The sequence below is a fragment of the Eutrigla gurnardus genome (genome assembly GCF_963514095.1).
Source record: "Eutrigla gurnardus genome assembly, chromosome: 1".
In the NCBI taxonomy this organism is placed as follows: Eukaryota; Metazoa; Chordata; class Actinopteri; order Perciformes; family Triglidae; genus Eutrigla; species Eutrigla gurnardus.
The window spans coordinates 20,661,314-20,683,314 of NC_139915.1; the positions used below are offsets into that span (position 1 = coordinate 20,661,314).

Consider the following 22,001-nt stretch of genomic DNA (forward strand, 5'->3'; position numbering starts at 1 on the left):
ATAGCAATCATCTTCATCATCGATGATTTGAGCTTTTACCTTCAGTATCAACTTTTCTAATCTGAATATTTCTTTCCCTGTTAAAACCTCCTCCCCACCACTGCTCTTCCTTGTGAGCGGCCTGGCTGACCTAACAAATAACTGTAGGTCGGGAAAGAACTCTCCTACGTTAAGCAGCCTGGCTCCTTTAGTCTGCTCCGGAGAATAGTGACACTGGGAGTCCAGCTGAGTCAGGAGAAAATCACTCTCTGACTCTGTGGACATCTGGGAGCTCGTTTTCTTTACTTTACTGCTTGGTTTTTCGGATTCAATGTTTTTCTTTTCTGAGCCATTTTGAGGAGATCGTCAGCTGACATATCCTCCACCATCATTTGTTGAATCATAACGCTCTGCTCAATCAAACTTGTTATGGCTGCAGTGTTTGTCTCGGAAGACACTTCAGGGACCAGAGCCCCCCGCAACCACGGGCGATTGACTCCGCGGGGGCATTCCCCGCGACGGACGGCCCCACCGGGGCTGGAAAAAACGGCCTCGCTGCAACAACTAGAGTGCCCCACACAGTAACCGGGGCACCGGCAACCTTCGCGGGCGGGTCAGTTTTTCAAACTCCGCGGGTGCAGCCTCCGTTGTGCCACGCAGAGCACGTTGCCCCCAACAAACAATTGCACACACACTTTCACACACACAAAAACAGCCCTTTTACAAACAAACAATTGAAAGAAAACTCATAAATACACTCACAGAACGGGAGAGAGAGATAAGCGGGGGGGGGGGGGGGGGCATTTTAATAGCGCATTTTAATCTGATCAGTTAAACGGTTAATGAGGCTCGGTGGTCGGTCAAAAAAATTTTTTAGTTTTGGCCATCCCTAGTCTCATCACACTGCTCTCTTGTCTGTCTGTCATTTTTCCTTCACAGCAATGCATGATGATATATAATACTCAGGTGACCATCACTTGTACACTACTTGTCAAGATGAATTGTGGGATACTTTGAGTCCATTATATAGGGTAAAATAATTCTCACTATACTAGGGCTGCAGCTATCGATTCTTTTTGTAATCGATTAATTTAGCACTTTATCGATCGATTAATCGAGGAATCGGATAAAAAAAAATTGCGTTTTTAAACAACCAAAACAAATAATGCATAATGAAAATGATGTGGCTGTAAAATGATCAAGCATTTCTAAAAAAAATAAACAGAGGTATTCATTCCAAATCCAAAATTTGGCTCCAAAACTAAGCCCATTTATTAAGTGCCAGTGAGAATTTAACAATACAGTTAAATCAACTTGGATAAAACATGGATAACATTTAATTTACGTTTTGTTTTGCCAGCAATGGCCCTTTCCTCTCCCTGCCCTAAATATGTGTGTATATAGTGTACTTCTTCTGTGCCATTTATGTATTTAGCTTTCTCTATCACTACAGTAACTGTTTGACCGTTCTTTTCTCTGCTCTGAACTCCTCCGTGTCTCCCGTTTGGGCAAACACAACAACTCACAGCCAAGCGTAAATCAGGCTTTCCGATTGGCTGTAAAAGCCGCTACGGGAGCCAATACGAGCGTCCGATGCATAAACGTAACTCTATACGTCACTCGCAAGATGGCGGATGAGAAGTGATCGATATACATAAACAAAACGGATAAATGCGCCACGGAGACGAGGAGACATCTAGTCACATATGTTACAACTTTACGCATTCGTTTTGTTGTCAGAAATAAATCGCTCACATGGGCAAGCAGGATACCGTTGTTTAGCCCCGATACTCTCTGTCGTTTACGGACATTCTAAGGCTGACTTTCCGCCATCGCGCCAACTAAATTCAGAATGAATGACCGTGTATGACGCGCTGGTGTGCTTCCTGAACAACGGTCCGTGTGGAACAATCGGATCCCTGCACATAGGCGCGTCATAGGAATTTAACGAGGCTTCGAGGCAGATGTTTTGCCTCGAGGAATTTTCATAATCGAGTAACTCGATGAATCGTTGCAGCCCTACACTATACATTCAGACAGAACTACAACATAGGGAACTCTGAGCAGTGCGCGATTTTACACATTAAATACAGTATTCTGTCGAATTTTACTTGTGTGCACTAGATTATATCATACTACCTCAACAGCAGATACTCTACTCTACCGTATGTTTTATATACATACATTATGTTCATACATTACTTATATTTAGTGGCATTATTTTATACTTTATATTTTTATACTTATTTGACTCTCTTTCTTCTCTTTCTCTTATAAAGCAGCTGCAGCTGGTCATTTTCCTGAGGGATTACTAAAGTATTCTGATTTCCACAGATATTTATGGACAAATATAAATAAATGCAAATGTGGTCGCAAACTACAGATAGCCTACAGATCACGTCTAACGGGATGTAACTTTTTCTATGACTTCCTGTCAAATCTTCGAAGGCCGATGGAAACTGTCGGACTGGAGCGCAGCTTTTAGGCTCCGCCTCCTGTTGCTCCGCCTGCTCTCGTCTACTTTCCAGGCGAGGCACAGGTCATCTCCAACAAGCCTATTGGCTGCTGTTGATAGGCTAAGTCCCACCCCTTCCTGTGTTCCCATGGGACCTTATTTCAGGAAAAATATTAACAGTAGTCAACGGAGGGATACAAATGCTTTTTTGGTCCTGTTTGAATTGCACCATAAATTACTAATAGGATGTTTGTCAATGAAAAGATAATGTTTCAAGTCCAGGAAGTTTCGGTGTGCGTAGGTTTGTCGTCGTATAATTAACGGCTCAGTGAACTACATCTCTGGTCTCACACAACGTACAGCACCAACACACCCGTTAGCTTGCAAGCTACCTCGTTAACTTAGCTACGTTCCATCACTAATGTAACATTATCTTAGCTGATGTGTTTCATCCAGCGACTCTTTTTATCAGCATGAAGGGAAAGAAGGAGAGAGACCTGTTGTTAGTGTGAGTAATGTTACTTCCCCCCCAACACACAAAATAATAAAAATAATGGATTGGATTTGTATGGCGTTTTTCAAGACACTCAAAGCGCTCTGACAGGGTTTCAGGTTCCATTCATTCAACAACCACAGCTGCCCTGGGGCATACTGACGACCCGCTCTACCACCTGAGCCACAGTCGCCCCAAAGAGAGACCTGTTGTTGGTGTGAGTAAGGTTACATCCTGGTACCCAACACACAGAGAGACCTGTTGTTAGTGTGAGTAACATTACATCCTGGTACCCAACACACAAAGAGAGACCTGTTGTTAGTGTGAGTAACATTACATCCTGGTACCCAACACACAGAGAGAGACCTGTTGTTAGTGTGAGTAACGTTACATCCTGGTACCCAACACGCAGAGAGACCTGTTGTTAGTGTGTAACGTTACATCCTGGTACCCAACACACAGAGATACCTGTTGTTAGTGTGAGTAACGTTAGTGTGCGTGTGTGTGTGTGTAGTTCTACAGAGACCCGGCGTCTGCAGTGGAAATGTGTCATCAGGGTGACGTGGTCATTGTTCTCCCAGGGATCTACAGCGTCAGCACCTCCATCTGCCTGCCAGACTCCATCACTATAGAAGGTAAGTAGCTATTTAGTTGTAAATAAGATGAGATGTTATTCATCCCACAGTGGGGACAAAGAGGATAGTGCTTCTCCATCTGGCATAGGGCTTTGACTCCGAACTTCGTTATTCGAATATAATTCGAATATCAAAAAATATATATATATTCGAACGAATATTAGTGGGTCATGCTATGTAGAGTCGAGGTGAAGTCTGAACAGGTGAGTCTTGAGCCTTTTTCGGAAGATGGCAAATGACTCTGCTGTCCTGACATTAGTCGGGAGTTCGTTCCACCACTGAGGCGCCAGAACAGAGAAGAGTCTGGACTTTGCTGAGCGACATTTGTTTGATTTCAGCGATGGTGGTACCAGCCGGCCAGCTGAAGTAGAGGAGCGAAGTGCTTGCTTCGGGGCATGAGGTTTGACCAGTGTTTGAAGGTAGATGGGTGCCGTTCCATTGATGGCCCTGAAGGCCAGTGCCATCGTCTTGAATTGGATGCGTGCTGCAACAGGGAGCCAGTGGAGGTCACGGAGGAGGGGGGTCACATGGGAGAATTTGGGTAGATTGAAGATAAGGCGTGCTGCAGCGTTCTGAATGCGCTGCAATGGCCGGGAGTCTGGCCAGGAGAGAGTTGCAGTACTCAATGTGGGAGATGACCAGTGCTTGGACCAGGAGTTGCGTTGCATCCTTTGTGAGGAAAGTCCGAATCCTGTGGATATTGTAGAGGGCAAATCTGCAGGATCGGGCCACAGCAGTGATGTTGGGGGTGCAGGATAGTTGGTCATCGAGGATTACACCCAGGTTCCTCGCAGTTGAGGAAGGTAATACTGTGATGCCCTCGACAGTGACCGACAGGTCCATGCGAGGGCAGTCTTTCCCTGGGATGAAGAGGAGTTCAGTTTTATTCAGGTTAAGCTTGAGGTGATGTGCAGTTGTCCAGACAGAGATGTCAGCCAGACAGTCCGAGATGCGAGTTGCAATGTGAGTGTCAGAGGTTGGGGGAAAAGAGAGGAACAGCAGGGTGTCATCTGCGTAGCAATGGTAGGAGAATCCATGCGATGTAATAACAGAACCTAGTGATCTGGTGTATAGTGAGAACAGAAGTGGTCCTAATACTGAGCCTTGAGGGACACCCGTGTCCAGAGAACAGGGTTTGGACATAGAGCCATTCCATGCGACCTGAAAGGTGCGATTTGTCAGGTATGATGTAAACCAGGTGAGAGCAGAGTCAGTTATGCCAATTTCAGCCAAAGTGGAGAGGAGGATTTGGTGGTTGACTGTGTCGAATGCAGCAGATAGGTCGAGGAGAATGAGAACGGAGGAGTGGGATGAGGCTCTGGCGTCTCGCAGGGACTCGGTCACTGTGAGGAGGGCCGTCTCAGTGGAGTGAGCAGTCCTGAATCCTGATTGATTAGGGTCAAGGAGGTTGTTCTGCGAGAGATAGGATGACAGTTGGTTGTAGGCGGCACGTTCCAAGGTTTTAGAGAGGAATGATAGAAGAGATACAGGTCTGTAGTCTAGGGTGGGTTTTTTAAGGAGAGGCTTCACTGTAGCTGTTTTAAAAGCCGCTGGAATGACACTTGAGGTGAGGGAGGAGTTGATCGGGGTGGTGAGGAATGGCAAGATGTCGTGTGAGATGTCCTGGAGAAGAGAGGAGGGAATCGGGTCAAGGGAGCAGGTGGTGGCACGGTTAGATGTAACAAGTGCGTGAACGTCTTCAGAGGTGAGGGGGCTAAAGCTGGTAAGGCCACCATCAGAGTTGAGAGTTGGGGGAGATGTTTTCTGGGAGGGAATAGGCGTGAATGAGGAGCTGATGTCATTTACTTTCTTGGTAAAGTAAGTTGCAAATGTTAGTTCAATAACCACGACGACAACTGTACGTTTTCATGACTTTACTGCAACTACTGCATCACGATAACAACGGCTCACTCCCGCCGAACAAACTAGTTATTCACACATGCGCAGTGAGAAATGTAGCACATAACAAACTCCCCTTTTCTCTGTGAAAAGAAAAACAGTGAAAAGAAAATATTTATTTTTCTCCTTTTTAAATGGCCTTAACAGATAGCCAGGTTTAAAGTTTCAGCTTTAATAACTAGAGTAGAACCGTGAAGAAAAAGTCTTTGTTGTTTAGTCCATTTAGCTTTTAATCTGCCATACCACCTTCACTGAGAGCCCTCAGCAAAGCGAGTGCAGATGCCCCCTTCTTGGTCAAACAGTCAGCGAGCTGCTCCTTAGTTGCTGACCACATGATCTGCTGAATAGTCCCAGAGTGGATGAGTTCCTTGATACTGCTGATCTCGAGTCGGAGTCTTTTCTCTGTGACTGATTTGGTAGATTTGACAGCATCCAAAAGAGAGTGGTTGTCAGTTACACACACTATAGGCAAATTGTTGCTTGTACAGTCACCTGTGGTGATCTACAGTGTAGCTAAGAAAACTGCACTGTCGATGCCATCTCCAAGTGCCAAAGTCTCTCCAGCTAAAGTGCTCCGAACAACTCTCCTGATCTTCTTTGACTGCCAGCATATAGGCGAGAATCTTCCACCCTCTCCCATAAGCATGATTAGGTGCCCACCTTGAGTGCCTCCATCTGGAAGATTTCCCATGGATGAATCACTGAACACCACCAGCTTTAGGGAGCTGTCTTTTCCCAAGTACTGAAACCTCAAAGTCACCTCCTCTGACTTCAGTTTTCTGATCAGTTTATTTACACAGTGCAGAGTCTGAACAGTGGCATGCTTTGTACTGGACGCCAGGATGGATATGTCACACATTATGTCGGGTCTGCTCTGCCTCGCCACCCACAATATTTGGCCAATCTTTGACTTAAGCATATCATATCCAGTGTCTGTTAGGGGGGCCTCTTGCTGTGTGGCTCTGGTGGGGTCCACATGAATGGGTTGGAGATTTTTTATGTACATCCATTGTTGCACCTGTATTTCATCCTCTACAGAGAGTACCTCCATTCCAATGTAGCTGAAGCTGTTGTGTTCTTCACGTCCAACTTTAAAAGCAGCTTTCAAGTGAGAGATGACTGTCATGGAGAACGTTTCTGAACCTCCCCAGATAAAGTCATCCACATGACAAGCAAGGACTCCCATCACATGGCAGGAGTCATCCAACCAGTAGAACACTGCTGGGTCAACTTTTGACACAGTACCTCCCGACTGCTGCATAGTGTCCTTCACCCTGTTGTACCAGTACAGAGAAGCGTCTGTCAGGCCATAAACACACTTATTCAACTTCCACACAGTTCCTTTGCTCTGAGCTTCTCGGGGAGGACGAATGTAGACATTTCGGGTTAACTCTTTACCTTGCAAAAAGGCTGCTTTAATGTCCATGGAGTTCAGCTGCCATTTTCTTTGACATATAACAGCCATGATCATCTTTAGGGACTCTGAAGCACACGTAGGTGAATCTTTTGGTAGCTCCTCAGTGTTAATTTCCTCAAAGCCTCTTGCAACTAGTCTAGCTTTAGGGACAACACCATCTGGTGTCTCCTTGAGTTTGCACACCCATCTTGTAGAGCTGCATTTCTGACCTTCATCTTTTACCTCTTCAAACACATTGTTCTGTTTCCAGTTGCTGAGTTCAGCGTGTTTGGTAGGTATGAAGGCATCATCATTCACAATCAGTACGTCCTCTTTATGGCAGTCTGCACATAACTCAGCATGTTCAGATGGACCTAGTTGAAGATTGTCTACTTGTCCTAAGTCCACTGATCCAGTTGTACCAGCAATTTCCTCAGGCTCTGTGTACTGTAAATTGTACCAGTTTTTGTACGTTCCAGTGGCCTTTCCTGCCCGGCTGAGGATTTTTCCAGTGTGCACTTGGCCACTTCCACTGTCTGTGTATGTAACTACTTGTCCAGTTTTCAGCTTAAGTCCTTCACAAGTAGTATTTGAGTGTGTTGATGTGTGAGGGGGCTCATTGTTTTCCTCAGCATCTTCATCATTTGAGGGTGCCTCTTCCTCACTTTCATTTTCAGTGTTATTTTCATAGAGTCCAGTTTCTGGTAATGTGGCATTTTCAGGTCCCATCAACTGATTATCTCTTTCTCTCAGCATATCCTGCGAGCCAGCAACCTTTCGAAGTCTGGATTGGTGTACACTAACATAAGTGCCCCCGTGGCGAACAAATATCACCACGCCATCTTGGCCGATGACCACACCTGGACCTTTCCACTCTGTAGAATCCATCCGTTTGTAGTAAACCTTATCCCCTGTCTCATATCGGTCATCAGTGGGTCGCAGTTGTTTGCGAAGGGCTCTTCTGATCCTCTCAGAGCATTCTGTTTCTGTGAATGCTCTCCTTGTAGCATGTAGTGCTGAGATGTGCTGGGCCGTCCAAGTAGCCACGCTAGTCCCTTCTAGAGCTGGCGGCTTATCAGTGAGAACTGACGGCAGATTTGGGTTCTGCCCAAACACTAGCTGGTAGGGACTGTAGCCATGTACATTGTGCATAGAGTTTTTTGCCATCAGGGCCCAGTCTAGGGCTGTCTTACAGTCACATCCGTTGTCTCTCTTTACTTTCAACAGGATTTCAGTGAGGGTTTGATTATGCCTTTCCAAGAGACCGTTGCTCCATGGACTATAAGCTGCAGTCGTTTTCACTTCAATGTTAAAGTTTTCAGCCATGTCCCTCATTTCCTCATTGTTAAATTCACCCCCATTGTCAGTGAACAGTCTGCATGGAGAACCATGAACACTTATCCAGCAGTGAATAAAGTGCTTCACTATCTCTTTGGGTTACTTGGTGGTAATAATTGAATCCATTGACTTCTTTTCCGCATTTGACCTCACACTCTCCCCCTCTCCACCAACTCACCGGGCCGGGAACCAACTTGACCTTGTCTTCACAAGATCCTGTGGCATCTCGGCACTCTCTGTTACCCCGCTCACCGTGTCCGACCACCACTTTGTGACTTTCTCCCTCCCCATGAAGCCCACCTCATCCCTCCCCTCTACGCCTCGAATGGTCACCAGCCGCCGCAACCTGAAATCCCTCACTCCCTCCGCTCTCTCCTCAACTGTTATCTCCTCGCTCCCATCCTCGGAACAGTTCTCCTTAATGCCTACTGAGGAAGCCTCCTCTATCCTGATGTCCTCACTCGCCTCTTCTTTGGACACTCTCTGTCCCCCAATCTCACGACCGGCGCGATCATCTCCCCCCCTCCCTGGCTGTCTGAACCTCTGCGAACCAACAGATCATTGTTGCGAGCGTCAGAGAGAAAATGGAAGAAATCGGGACAGCACGAGGACCTTGCTCACTACCACCTCCTCCTCTCTGACTTCACCTCAACTGTTTCGGCAGCTAAATCTGCCTTCTACCTGGCAAAGATCAACTCTTCTGCCTCCAACCCCAGGAAACTCTTCTCCATGTTCTCTTCCCTCCTCACCCCTCCTACCCCTCTCCCTCCCTCCTCCCTTACTGCCGATGACTTTGCAACTTACTTTACCAAGAAAGTAAATGACATCAGCTCCTCATTCACGCCTATTCCCTCCCAGAAGACATCTCCCCCAACTCTCAACTCGGATGGTCTTACCAGCTTTAGCCCCCTCACCTCTGAAGACGTTCACGCACTTGTTACATCTAACCGTGCCACCACCTGCTCCCTTGACCCGATTCCCTCCTCTCTTCTCCAGGACATCTCACACGACATCTTGCCATTCCTCACCACCCTGATCAACTCCTCCCTCACCTCAGGTGTCATTCCAGCGGATTTTAAGACAGCTACCGTGAAGCCTCTCCTGAAAAAACCCACCCTTGACGCTACTGACATCCAAAGCTACAGACCTGTATCTCTTCTTTCATTCCTCTCTAAAACCTTGGAACGTGCTGCCTACAACCAACTGTCATCCTATCTCTTGCGGAAGAACCTCCTAGACCCTAACCAATCAGGATTCAGGACTGCCCACTCCACTGAGACGGCCCTCCTCACGGTGACCGAGTCCCTGCGAGACGCCAAAACATCATCCAACTCCTCCGTTCTCATTCTCCTTGACCTATCTGCTGCATTCGACACAGTCAACCACCAAATTCTCCTCTCCACTCTGGCTGAACTTGGCATAACCGACTCTGCTCTCACCTGGTTTACATCATACCTGACAAACCGCACCTTTCAGGTCACATGGAATGGCTCTATGTCCAAACCCTGCTCTCTGGACACGGGTGTCCCTCAAGGCTCAGTATTAGGACCGCTTCTGTTCTCACTATACACCAGATCACTAGGTTCTGTTATCACATCGCATGGATTCTCCTACCATTGCTACGCTGATGACACCCAGCTGTTCCTCTCTTTTCCCCCGTCCTCTGACGCTCACATTGCAACTCGCATCTCGGACTGTCTGGCTGACATCTCTGTCTGGACAACTGCACATCACCTCAAGCTTAACCTGAATAAAACCGAACTCCTCTTCATCCCAGGGAAAGACTGCCCTCGCATGGACCTGTCAGTCACTGTTGAGGGCATCACAGTATTTCCTTCCTCAACTGCGAGGAACCTGGGTGTCATCCTCGATGACCAACTATCCTGCACCCCCAACATCACTGCTGTGGCCCGATCCTGCAGATTTGCCCTCTACAATATCCGCAGGATTCGGACCTTCCTCACAAAGGATGCAACGCAGCTCTTGGTCCAAGCACTGGTCATCTCCCGCCTTGACTACTGCAACTCTCTCCTGGCCGGACTCCCGGCCTATGCGATTAAACCATTGCAGCGTATCCAGAACGCTGCAGCACGCCTTATCTTCAATCTACCCAAATTCTCCCACGTGACCCCCCTCCTCCGTGACCTCCACTGGCTCCCTGTTGCAGCACGCATCCAATTCAAGACGATGACACTGGCCTTCAGGGCCATCAATGGAACGGCACCTGCCTACCTTCAAACACTGGTCAAACCTCATGCCCCGAAGCGAGCACTCCGCTCCTCTACTTCAGCTGGCCGGCTGGTACCACCATCGCTGAAATCAAACAAATGTCGCTCAGCAAAGTCCAGACTCTTCTCTGTTCTGGCGCCTCAGTGGTGGAACGAACTCCCGACCAATGTCAGGACAGCAGAGTCATTTGCCATCTTCCGAAAAAGGCTCAAGACTCACCTGTTCAGACTTCACCTCGACTCTACATAGCATGACCCACTAACACCCTCCCTCGACCCCCCCCCCCCCCCCCCCCCCGCAAAAAAAAAAAAAAAAAAAACCTTACCTATAGCACTCAGATCGTAGCACTGTTGCTCTTGAAGTACTACTTTACTCAGATGAGGACCTAACACTTGTTCTATTTTTAGCTCTTACTGCATCGGCAATGATACGTCGTGGTTTCTTTGTCTCCTTCTTTTGACAAATGTACTTATTGTAAGTCGCTTTGGACAAAAGCGTCTGCTAAATGACCTAAATGTAAATGTAAATGTAATAATGCTTCCTGCACTGAATCGTGTGAAGTGGTCAATGGCATGCAGATACCACACTCCTGGCTCTAGCTCATGTAAGTCCATAGCTACAGTTTCATTGTAGGTTGAGGCCATAGGTAAACCTACTGCTGGCTTTGGCTTTGGTTTACTGTATCTAATGCATGTCTCACAGTTCTTTACAATATCCTTCAGGATTGTGATGCACTCCTCATCAGTATTACCTGAGCAGGTCAGTAGTTTTTTCAGTCCGTCAACTGAGGCATGTCCAAACTGCTTGTGCAGTTTCAATAGAATTTTTTGTTTTTCCTGTTTTGTCCTGCTTTCTGTCACAATTAGGATGTCATCTTCATTTTGAATGTCACTTCCATCTGGGGTACTCTCATCCCTCAAGTTCACACAATAATGTCCTGACGATGTCAGTTCAAGTTTCACAGGTTGCTTGAACATTATGGTTTTGTCATTCTCAATGTCCAAAACTGCACCTGCTCTTTTCAGTGAAGTTTTGCTTAAAAGCAAAGGGATATCGGCTGGGACAACTTCTGTCTCAATTCGACATCTAGTCTGTGCTATCACAGCTGGGATTTTCACTTTCTTTGTGGAATGGACAATTCTCCCATCGCCAAACTTGAATGGACTTGCACTTTTTATGTCCTTCATTTTCAGCAACTCATCCTGTGTTAGTTGACTGACATAATGATCAAGCCATTTTTTGCCACACACTGTTCTGGTGCAAGCTGTGTCAATCACAGCAGATCCCAAAGACTCCACCATGAAGATCTCTGTGTTAGACAATGTGTCTTTAGACAAAAAAGTAATGTTGCATTCTTCAAACTCTGTTTGTCCTTCATCTTCTGTTAGTTTAGCATGGTCATTTTTGTGGGGGCAGTCCTTTGCCCAGTGATATGTGCTTTGGCAGACTGCACATCTCGTTCTCCTACCGTATCTGTCAAGCGGATTGGTACCTTGAACAGCTGTTTGATGTTGCATATTTGACCTACTTTCTCTCCTGCCGGTAAACTTTGTGTAGTAGGCAGCGTCAGTTGCATCTCCGCTCACCTGCAGTGCATCAGCGCCCCTCTGTGGCGTAGTATCGCCAAATATCCTCTTCAAGGCGGCCTTCATGTTGTCAAACGTGAGGCTTGTACAAGCGGTAAGCGCCAACTGTTTGTCTTTGACAGTCAGTCCCACAGTGTCTAGCAGCTTGAATGCTAACACCGCATCCGGGAGCTCCATTTCGAACTGGCGAATTCTATTGTACCTCCGTTCAAACTCGACAATGTAATCCACCATCGAAACGACGTTGTCTTTCGTTATCCGGTCAAACTCCGTGTACACCTCGTATTGGCGGTCCTTTTCCTCTTTCAAAAACACAGAGTCCAGCTTTTTCAGAAGTGTAGTCATTCCTTCATCTTTGTTCAAATCACCTGCGGGTATTTCCAGCACGCTGTCCCTCGCTCTTCCCATTAGCGACAAGGCAACCGCCAAGGCCTGCTTCTTCTTATCCAAGTCAGTAACCAGTATCCAGATTTCGACCTCATTTTTCCAGCTTTCGTAAGATTTCTTCTCATTAAACGCTGGTGGAACTTTATAATTACCAGCAGCCATCCTCTGCTACCAATGTTAGTTCAATAACCACGACGACAACTGTACGTTTTCATGACTTTACTGCAACTACTGCATCACGATAACAACGGCTCACTCCCGCCGAACAAACTAGTTATTCATACATGCGCAGTGAGAAATGTAGCACATAACAGCAAAGTCATCAGCAGTAAGGGAGGAAGGAGGGGTCAGGAAGGAGGAGAACATGGAGAAGAGTTTCCTGGGGTTGGAGGCAGAAGAGTTGATCTTTGCCAGGTAGAAGGCAGATTTAGCTGCCGAAACAGTTGAGGTGAAGTCAGAGAGGAGGTGGTGGTAGTGAGCAAGGTCCTCGTGCTGGCCCGATTTCTTCCATTTTCTCTCTGACGCTCGCAACAATGATCTGTTGGTTCGCAGAGGTTCAGACAGCCAGGGAGGGGAGGGAGATCGTGCAGGTCGTGAGATTGGGGGACAGAGAGTGTCCAAAGAAGAGGAGAGTGAGGACATCAGGATGGAGGAGGCTTCCTCAGTAGGCATTAAGGAGAACTGTTCTGAGGATGGTAGCAAGGAAATAACAGTTGAGGAGAGAGCGGAGGGAGTGAGGGATTTCAGGTTGCGGTCGCTGGTGACCGTTCGAGGCGTAGAGGGGAGGGATGTGGTGTAGAGTTGGGCGGTATCCAAATTTTGATACCGTCAAACCTCCTCCCTATTTTACCCCGGTATACGGGATTACCGTGACTAATTAAAAATGATGACGTAAGGCTCAGACGACGTCACCAAACTCATTAGAGTTTAGCTTCTCTGCCCGAAATTTCCCACCACTACCCTCGAGCTGGGTCGGGCCAGGCCTTTAAACAAGCGTTTGTGTTCGTTCGTTCTTTTTTTTTTTTTTCTATCATTGCATTTATGCCTAGCCTTCTCCCCTAATCTGAGGAGAAGGCTAGGCATAAACATGAAATATTATTAGGCAGGGGTTGAAATTAAGCTGTTTTACTCGCCAAATGCGAGTAATTTTTGTATTTGTCGAGTAATTTATGAAGACCACTCGCCACTCTGGCGAGTAATCTAAAAAAATAAAAGCCCATCAGATCTTTCTTGTGTAGAAGCTTTTAATGTGAAGCAGCAAAAACAGGAAGTTGTGTGTTTTGATCAGCAACTTAACACGTCTCCCGTCAGTTATGGGATGGACGCCTCTCATTGGCGGTTAGGTGTAGGCATGAGGAGTGGAATCAGGGTAAGCCAATCAGATGATCCCGCGAAAATCAACACCACTTCCCACACTTGTTCATTCATACTTTGTAGACCTTTTTACCGCAGCCTATAAACTATTTTTCCCGAGGAGATGTGGAGATTTCTTGTGGGGGGGCAGCCCCCAAGAAAAAAAACGAGGACGGAGGAAGAATCGACCGACAGCGTCTCAGCGCCCACCTCGTCTCAGTCAAAACCGGCGAAATATTATCAGTGTTTCCCCTACCATTGTACAGGCCTGGCGGCCCGCCAGGCCAAGGAGACCTGCCGCCATGCCCAAAAAAAAATCAATATACCAAAAATAAGCCACCTATCAATTCATTCATAAATCAATAATCATTTACATTAGGAGCGCCTCCGCGCAGCACAGCAGACTTGCTCCGCAAGACGCGCGCTCCCGCTACGTTCTTCTTCCGTGTACTTGTCGCTTTCTACTTTGAAAACACGGAACGTTGACACTGTATTTTGATAAGCTGTTGCACTCTTCAGACTCGTGGTGTGAGCGGAACATTTATTATTTTTATTATTTATTTTTACATAATAAAAATGCCGCTGTGTGTGTCCGTCCAAAACCCGCTGCGCTCGCGCTGTCTGCTCGCACAGATCCGCTCGTGCGCACATGCGCTGATGCAGGTCGAGTGTTGTCGAGAAATATAAGCAGAGACGGCGCTCCTTAAAAACAACATCACGCCATGTGTGTGTAGTATTAGGACGTGATGACGTATGTACAACCGGCCAAAGCCCGTTTGCCCCCCCCTCCCCGGGGGGGAGGATTGTTTTTGATAAGATGTGGAACTTTGAGTTAACTGCTGTTGAGTAAACCTATAACTTATATTTTACTCAATAAAATAAGACAATATATGCACTCATATGTCGTTGTAGTGTTTTACAGTATCTGTAGCTATTAATGTGATGCTCATCATTTTCCAGACATATTTTTCTGGACCCTGATCATTTCCATCAACCAGCACCTTAATAAGTCACTCTCTCCTTGTGATCTTGAATACACTCTGGTTGAACAAAAATGTTGAATGCAAATATAATTAAAACTGCGAGCAGTATCGTGACGGGCCCGAGCTCATATGCGGTCGTGGAGTGCCTGCGGTCACAGGGCAGTGTCGTGGACGCTGCCCTTGGCGCGGCCGCCTCTCCTGGCGCAAGTCGAGACACAAGCGATGGACACCGAAAGGCATCCGTCTGTCACGTGCGGTCGTGGAGTGCCTGCATTCACACGCGTGGCAGCCGCCTACCTGTGCAGCAGCCACCTCCTCGTGGCGCGAGTTTAGACACAAGCGATTGACATTCAAAGCCATCTGTCAGTCACATACACACATGTTCATGCCTTCCTGACATCTCTCCTCCTCCCCCTAGTGTGACCTCTCCTCCTCCCCCTGTGTCCTCCTTGCAAGCTGAAATGACAGGAATTAGTTATAAAAAAAATCAGGTGTGGCTTTAACTTGGAAAAAGTCACAAAATCAATGACATTTCCTGTGGCCAGTAGGTGGCGCTCTGACTGTGAGTGAATATCAACGTGCAGATGTGTTCAGGAAGGAACTCTTATCAGGTGTGGAAAGTTTGGAGCAGCTCTGAGAAGAAACACTGAAGTTCAGCTGACAGCAGTGTGAGATGCATGTAAAGTGTGTCATCTCTCCTCCTCTCTGTGTCCAGGCTGAAATGAGAGGAATTTGAAAAAGGGAATTAAAAGTGGCATGACTGTTGATCTGGTGTGATCCAAAGTGAAACTACATTTCAGTCACAGAGCTCACACACATGTTCATGCCTTCCTGACATCTCTCCTCCTCCACCTAGTGTGACCTCTCCTCCATCCCCTGTGTCCGCCTTGCAGGCTGAAATGAGAGGAATTAGTTATATAAAAAATCAGGTGTGGCTTTAACTTGGTAAAATTCACTAAATCAATGACATTTCCTGTGGCCAGTAGGTGGCGCTCTGACAGAGTGAATATCAAAGTGCAGATGTGTTCAGGAAGGAACTTTAATCAAGTGTGCAAAGTTTGGAGCAGATCAGAGAACAAACACTGAAGCTATAATAATTTGGATGTTAATGACAGAGTTCAGCTGACAGCTGTATGAGATGCATGTAAAATGTGCATCTCTCCTCCTCTCTGTGTCCAGGCTGAAATGAGAGGAATTACTTATAAAAAAAATCAGGTGTGGCTTTAACTTGGAAAAAGTGACTAAATCAATGACATTTCCTGTCACCAGTAGGTGGCGCTCTGACAGAGTGAATGTGAAAGTGCAGATGTGTTCAGGAAGGAACTCTAATCAAGTGTGCAAAGTTTGGAGCAGATCAGAGAACAAACACTGAAGTTACAATAGTTTGGATGTTAATGACAGAGTTCAGCTGACAGCCGTGTGAGATGCATGTAAAGTGTGCATCTCTCCTCCTCTCTGTGTCCAGGCTGTAATGAGAGGAATTTAAAAAAAGGAATTCAAAGTTTCATGACTGTTGATCTGGTGTGAGGCAGATTGAGCTGCATGTGAGATTCACAGCTCTCCATGTGTCACTGATAGATCTCTGACTCCATCTGGTGGTCGCTGTGCGCCTGTGTCTCTCCCCTCTATGCTCCCCGAGTGAAGATTGAGTGAAAACCTGGCTGATTTACACACTTGGCGAAAAACATTTTTTTTACCTACTTTATCATGACTTGAGGCGGTGGGTCCAAGAGGCTTTTTTGTACAGCTCCACTTGGGCTATCTAGGAAAAAATGTTTCATGCGTGTACGCCCTACCTAGAGGGGGGGCTGTTGCTGAGAAGATGGGCATAAAATCGGTCACATTTCATTTTGCCATTAGGTGGCGCTCTACCTGTCAGTTAAAATTGCAGTGCAGTTGTGTTCAGGACGTGATTGTTAACAAGCATGAATATTTTGGAGCAGATCGGAGAAGAAACGGTGAAGTTATAACAGCTTTGATGCCAATGGCGAAGGATGAAAATAGTAGCGCAGTCAAGGCGTCGCCGTGGCCACGCCCCTAAATATTATGGATATCTTTGGCATACTTTTTGTCCGTAAGGCCTTTCCAACAACATATCCAATTTTGGTATCGATGGGATCAACGGTATAATCAGTTTTTGATTTAGCGTGACCCCTGTGAAAGGCCAAAAACAGGCAAAAACAGGCATAACTGGCAATATTTGGGATTTTTTGGAAGTGGCAAATATGACTTCATTTAGATGAAACTTGACATACATGTTCTTTCAAGCGATGTCAACATAGGTTTCGAGTTTCGTAATTTTAGGGGCAAAGGTTATAGAGTTATGCTAATTGAATTTTGGTAGCCACACCCTCAAATATTCATTGGCCGATATCTCCTGATTAAATGCATATTTTCAAAACCTTTTCGGACCATAACCATAGCTAGGTCTAAAGAGTATGCGTACCGAATTTGGTCCAAATCGGACCAACGGTGTCCGAGAAATGCGCAACGTCCTGTTTTTCATAAAATCCAAGATGGCGGAAAATTTTTCTAGGCGGACTTTGGTACTCCAAGAGGATTTATTGTAGAGGAGACATGTTTGCACATGTGTGCAAAGTTTCATGTCAATCGGAGTTACGGTGTGGCGGGGCTGGCGATTCTCCACTCTAGGTGGCGCTAGCGAGCAACTTTTTCGTGGGTGAATGCGAAGACGCCAAATTCTCAAATTTTTCGCCAGGCCCTATAGACACTCCAATTTGCGTTCGTTTCTTTTCAGGCGAACACCCCCAAAACGCAGGTCGAACTTGTGAAAAAATAATAATAATAAACATTCGAATAACAATAGGGCTTCGCAGCCCGACGTTGTCGGCGCTCGGGCCCTAATAATTGCAGAATTGCAGACTGCTTGCTGTGCCACCTGACTTAATCCAACTGCGCCAATACACCATCCCACGCGTCTCGTCTGTTTAGGGTTTTTTCGGTGGGTACCACCGGGCCTGAAAAAAATTCTAGGGGAAACACTGTTTAATTATGTTCGGAAATTTAATGAGAAGTGGCGCTACACGGTGTCGGGTGAGGCAAGAACATGGCTTGAGTATAGGGCCAAAGAGGGCATGAAATGTTTCTGTATATATATGCTAATAAATATTGTGAAGAAAAGAGACTGCGATTACTATGATTGAAAATCAATTTAGACAGACATACGAAAAAGTAATTCTAACAAATGGCAATTTAATATTTTTGTCTGGTAAAAAATCTGTTTGTCTAGTAAAAATTTTCATCTACTCGCCAGTTGTCTGGTAAGCCAAAAAGTTAGTTTCAACCCCTGTTATTAGGGCCCAAGCGCCGACAACGTCGGGCTGCGAAGCCCTATTGAAACTGAACAGATTTTTTTTTTTTTTATTCTTTTTCTTATTTCGCAAGTTCGACGGCCTTTTTGGGGGCCTTATCATATTCAGAAGTTGAAAAAAATCTCTGTGCTCATGGGGACTGGCGAAAAATTTGACATTTTAAAGGTTTCATAGTTGGCCACAAAAAGGTGGCTCTCTAGCGCCACCTAACGTGTGTTAGGCCAGCCCCAGCACACCGTAGCTCTAATTGACACAAAATTCACCAAACATGTGCAGGCAAGTGTGCTCTACAAAAAAGCCTCTTGGAGTACTAAAGTCCGCCTACCGAAATTTTCCGCCATTTTGAATTTTGTGAAAAACATGTTTTTGCTAATTTCTCCTAAACCGTAGATCCGATTCTCACCCAATTTGATGTGCGTCATCATTAGACCAAGTTGGGCAAGTGCCATCAAAAGCTTTGTAAAATGTTGTTGCGTTCAGAAGTTATTAGCCAATGAACATCACCAATATTTAACCCAATCGTCACGAAACTTGCAGGATATGTTGACATAACTCCCTGGAACATATACTGAAAGTTTTATTAAAATTGACCACTCGGGGGCGCTACAGTAAATCAGCCATTTTTCAATTGAAAGGTTTGTATTTTAACGAACTCCTCCTACACTGTTGATCCGATTCCTACCAAACTTTGTGAGCCTGTTCTAGAGGTCTCGACGATTAAAAATCATCGAAAGGTCTTACAAAAGTCCTACGGGAGTGCAATTACGACGCCCTGAACATGGACGAATTTCATGCTTCGCCACAATACTCTAAACTGTTATAACTTCAGTGTCATCGTCCGATCTGGTTCAAACTTCTCACGTTTCATGAGAGTCCCACCCTGAACAAGTCTGCACTGCAATATTGACTCACAATTAGAGCGCCACCTATTGACAACATGAAATGTCATGTTTTTACACTCATATAAGGACATAACTCCACAATATTTAACCCAATTATCACGAAACTTGCAGGATATATTGACATATGTCCCTGGAACATATCCTGAAAGTTTTATTAAAATTGACCACTCGGGGGCGCTACAGTAAATTAGCCATTTTTCAATTGAAAGGTTTGTATTTTAACGAACTCCTCCTACACCGTTGATCCGATTCCTACCAAACTTTGTGAGCCTGTTCTAGAGGCCTCGACGATTAAAAATCATCGAAAGGTCTTACATAAGTCCTACGGGAGCACAATTACGGCGCCCTGAACATGGACGAATTTCATGCTTCGCCACAATACTCTAAACTGTTATAACTTCAGTGTCCATTGTCCGATCTGGTTCAAACTTCTCACATTTGATGAGCATCCCATCTTGAACGCGTCTGCACTAGAATTTTGACTGAAAATCAGAGCGCCACCTAATGGCGACATGAAATGTCATGTTTTTACACTTGTATAAGATCCCAGTGTCCTGGATCTTTGCACCCCAGTCGAGCATGATGACTTCAATCATCTGACACAGTGATGGACAGGACGATTCAGGCAAGCGACGACCGGCGCTGGGGCGGTGGCCTGGGACGACGTGACGCGCGCCGTGGCGGTTGCCGGGGACAACCCGCGGCATGGCGGTGGCCGGGGACGACAGGCGCCAGTCGTGGCGGTGGCCGGTGACGACCCGCGCCGTAGCGGTGGCCGGGGACGACCGGGGACGACTGGCAACGTGGCGGTGGCCGGGGACGACCCGCCCCGTGGCGGTGGCCAGGCGGTCCGACACGTCAGGCGGTCGTAGCACTAACCGAGTTACGTGCCATGCGAGGGCCCGTTATCACTGCTCGCAGTTTTAATTGGTTATATGTTTAGCAGAGTAGGTCTACGTAAGAAATGTGTACAAAGTTACACAAAGTAAACAAGACGCTACACATAGTGCGCCCGCATCATTCATAACGGTTCCGCTCTGTGCAGCTAAATCAAAGAATAAAGGAGTTACGCTAAAGTGCAACATGGAACTTGGAGACATAAAGGATAAATTAAAAACAGGACAATTAACGTTGAGCAAGTCATCAGGAAAGTCCGAGGTACGGGATCATTTCAAGTGAGTAGTGGGAGGAGGCGATAACATACTGGCTTTGTCCAGTCATATCCTAATTGCGGCACTAACGTAGCCTATAAAATTATTTGTATATTTTTGTGACTGAGTAGTGGTGCAGCCGCACCCCCACTTCCCACGGATATGCACATACAACAGCCTCATGCATGAAAAAGTAATTAGGTCGGAACCCGAAATACTGCCAAACTGCAGAAGTCGTGTTCTTCATTGAGACCAGGTCACTCGGTGCGCGACTCGCCATTCTCTCTCTCTCTCTCTCTCTCTCTCTCTCTCTCTCTCTCTCTCTCTCTCTCTCTCTCTCTCTCTCTCTCTCTCTCTCCATTGTTTCCAAAAATACAGGATACAAAAATACATTTATTTATCTATTTTCCCTTTTATGAAGGTAGACCATATGATTTATAATCATCATATTTAAGATTGTTTCATTGTTTTTCACTAAAAAGGATGTTCACTCAAAAGAATTCCTTACTTGTGGCGCAATAAAAATATTTGTTTCATATCAACATATGAAGTAATTTCAGTATGTTTTAGTGGCATTATATGAGTTTTAAGCATATTTCGATGATTATCAGGATAATATGGTGAATCACAATTATTTTTGGCCAGAATAATTCAATTGACAGGAAATTTTACTTAACCTACTCCACTGTATCCGAATGTGTTAATATAACCTCTATGTGAGGAGGAATTGGATTCAGACTTTCCTCTGGGTTTCAACCTGACTGATGTTATCAAACACACAAGCACACACACACACACACACAGAGAGACTTGAATTGTGCACACACCGACACCGACTTCTTGTGTTGACTGTGTGCTCAGGCTTCGGGCTTCCTGATGAGGTGGTCATTGAGAAGAAAAACAAGGGCGACTCGTTTGTGGAGTCCACAGGAGCTGATGTGAGACTGTCCAACATCAAGTTCATCCAACACGATGCTATTGAGGGTATTCTGTGTGAGTAGGCTCCTCACTGACAACCTGGAAAAGATTTTCATTTGTCAAGTGCTTTTATCAAGAAATGTGATTCTGTAGAACTTGTTCATACGGTATGTTGGAAACACAGTCCTCAGATGCTGTTAAAATAAAGGTAATAATAATCAACAAAACATTCAGTTAAATTGAGTCCAGTGCTGCTCCAACAACTAAACTGAGACAGAATCATCCGCTCCATGAAATATATGGAACTGAAATGAATAATAAACATCTTGTCTCCATTAGAGAGATTAATTATATGCACATCGTGAAGGTCAGCATCATAGAGCAAATGGTAATGCCTGCACACTATTCCACACCACAATTTATTAATTGACAGCATTTCCATCCTGCTTGGATCCTCGTCGGGTTAGAATGTTTTAACAAAAGGACAACACAGCCTTATTTATACACAACACACCGATCAGCAAATAAGGTCCATGGCAGGTGCTGTTAATCAAAAACACCAGCGTGATAAATCGTCCTCAAACACTTCAAAACAGCAATACACACACTACACTTCAAATGTGAAATCATGTTCAGTATCATGTTCATCATCACAAATCAGAAAAATATCATAAATGACATCAACTACCATCAAACAATTCTCGATGTATCACAATTAGAGTTCTCAACGGGCCTGAAAATTACAGCCCGACCCGACCCGGCCCGCAGGTTTTTAAACCCGAACCTGACGCAGCCCGACACACCAGCATGAATTGTCGGCCCGAACCCGACCCGAACCCGACCCCCCGCGCGCCTGCATTGTTTTCCTCATACACTTGTTATCACGATCAGACAGACAGCAGACGTGAATTCAAATGAAACTTACTCTGCCCCATGAAGCAGGCAGCCAGATTGACCAAACGTGA

General features: G+C 45.8%; 1 protein-coding gene across 2 annotated transcripts in view; it reads left to right on the plus strand.

The window, feature by feature from the left end:
* shcbp1 (SHC SH2-domain binding protein 1) overlaps positions 1-22,001 on the plus strand; it is a 39,336-nt gene that overhangs the window by 8,063 nt on the left and 9,272 nt on the right. For both annotated transcript variants that reach the window (XM_084007029.1, XM_084007028.1), the window contains exons 8-9: positions 3,442-3,562; positions 20,980-21,111. In XM_084007029.1, the coding sequence (XP_083863155.1) occupies positions 3,442-3,562; positions 20,980-21,111 (253 nt within the window). The remainder of the gene's footprint in view (positions 1-3,441; positions 3,563-20,979; positions 21,112-22,001) is intronic.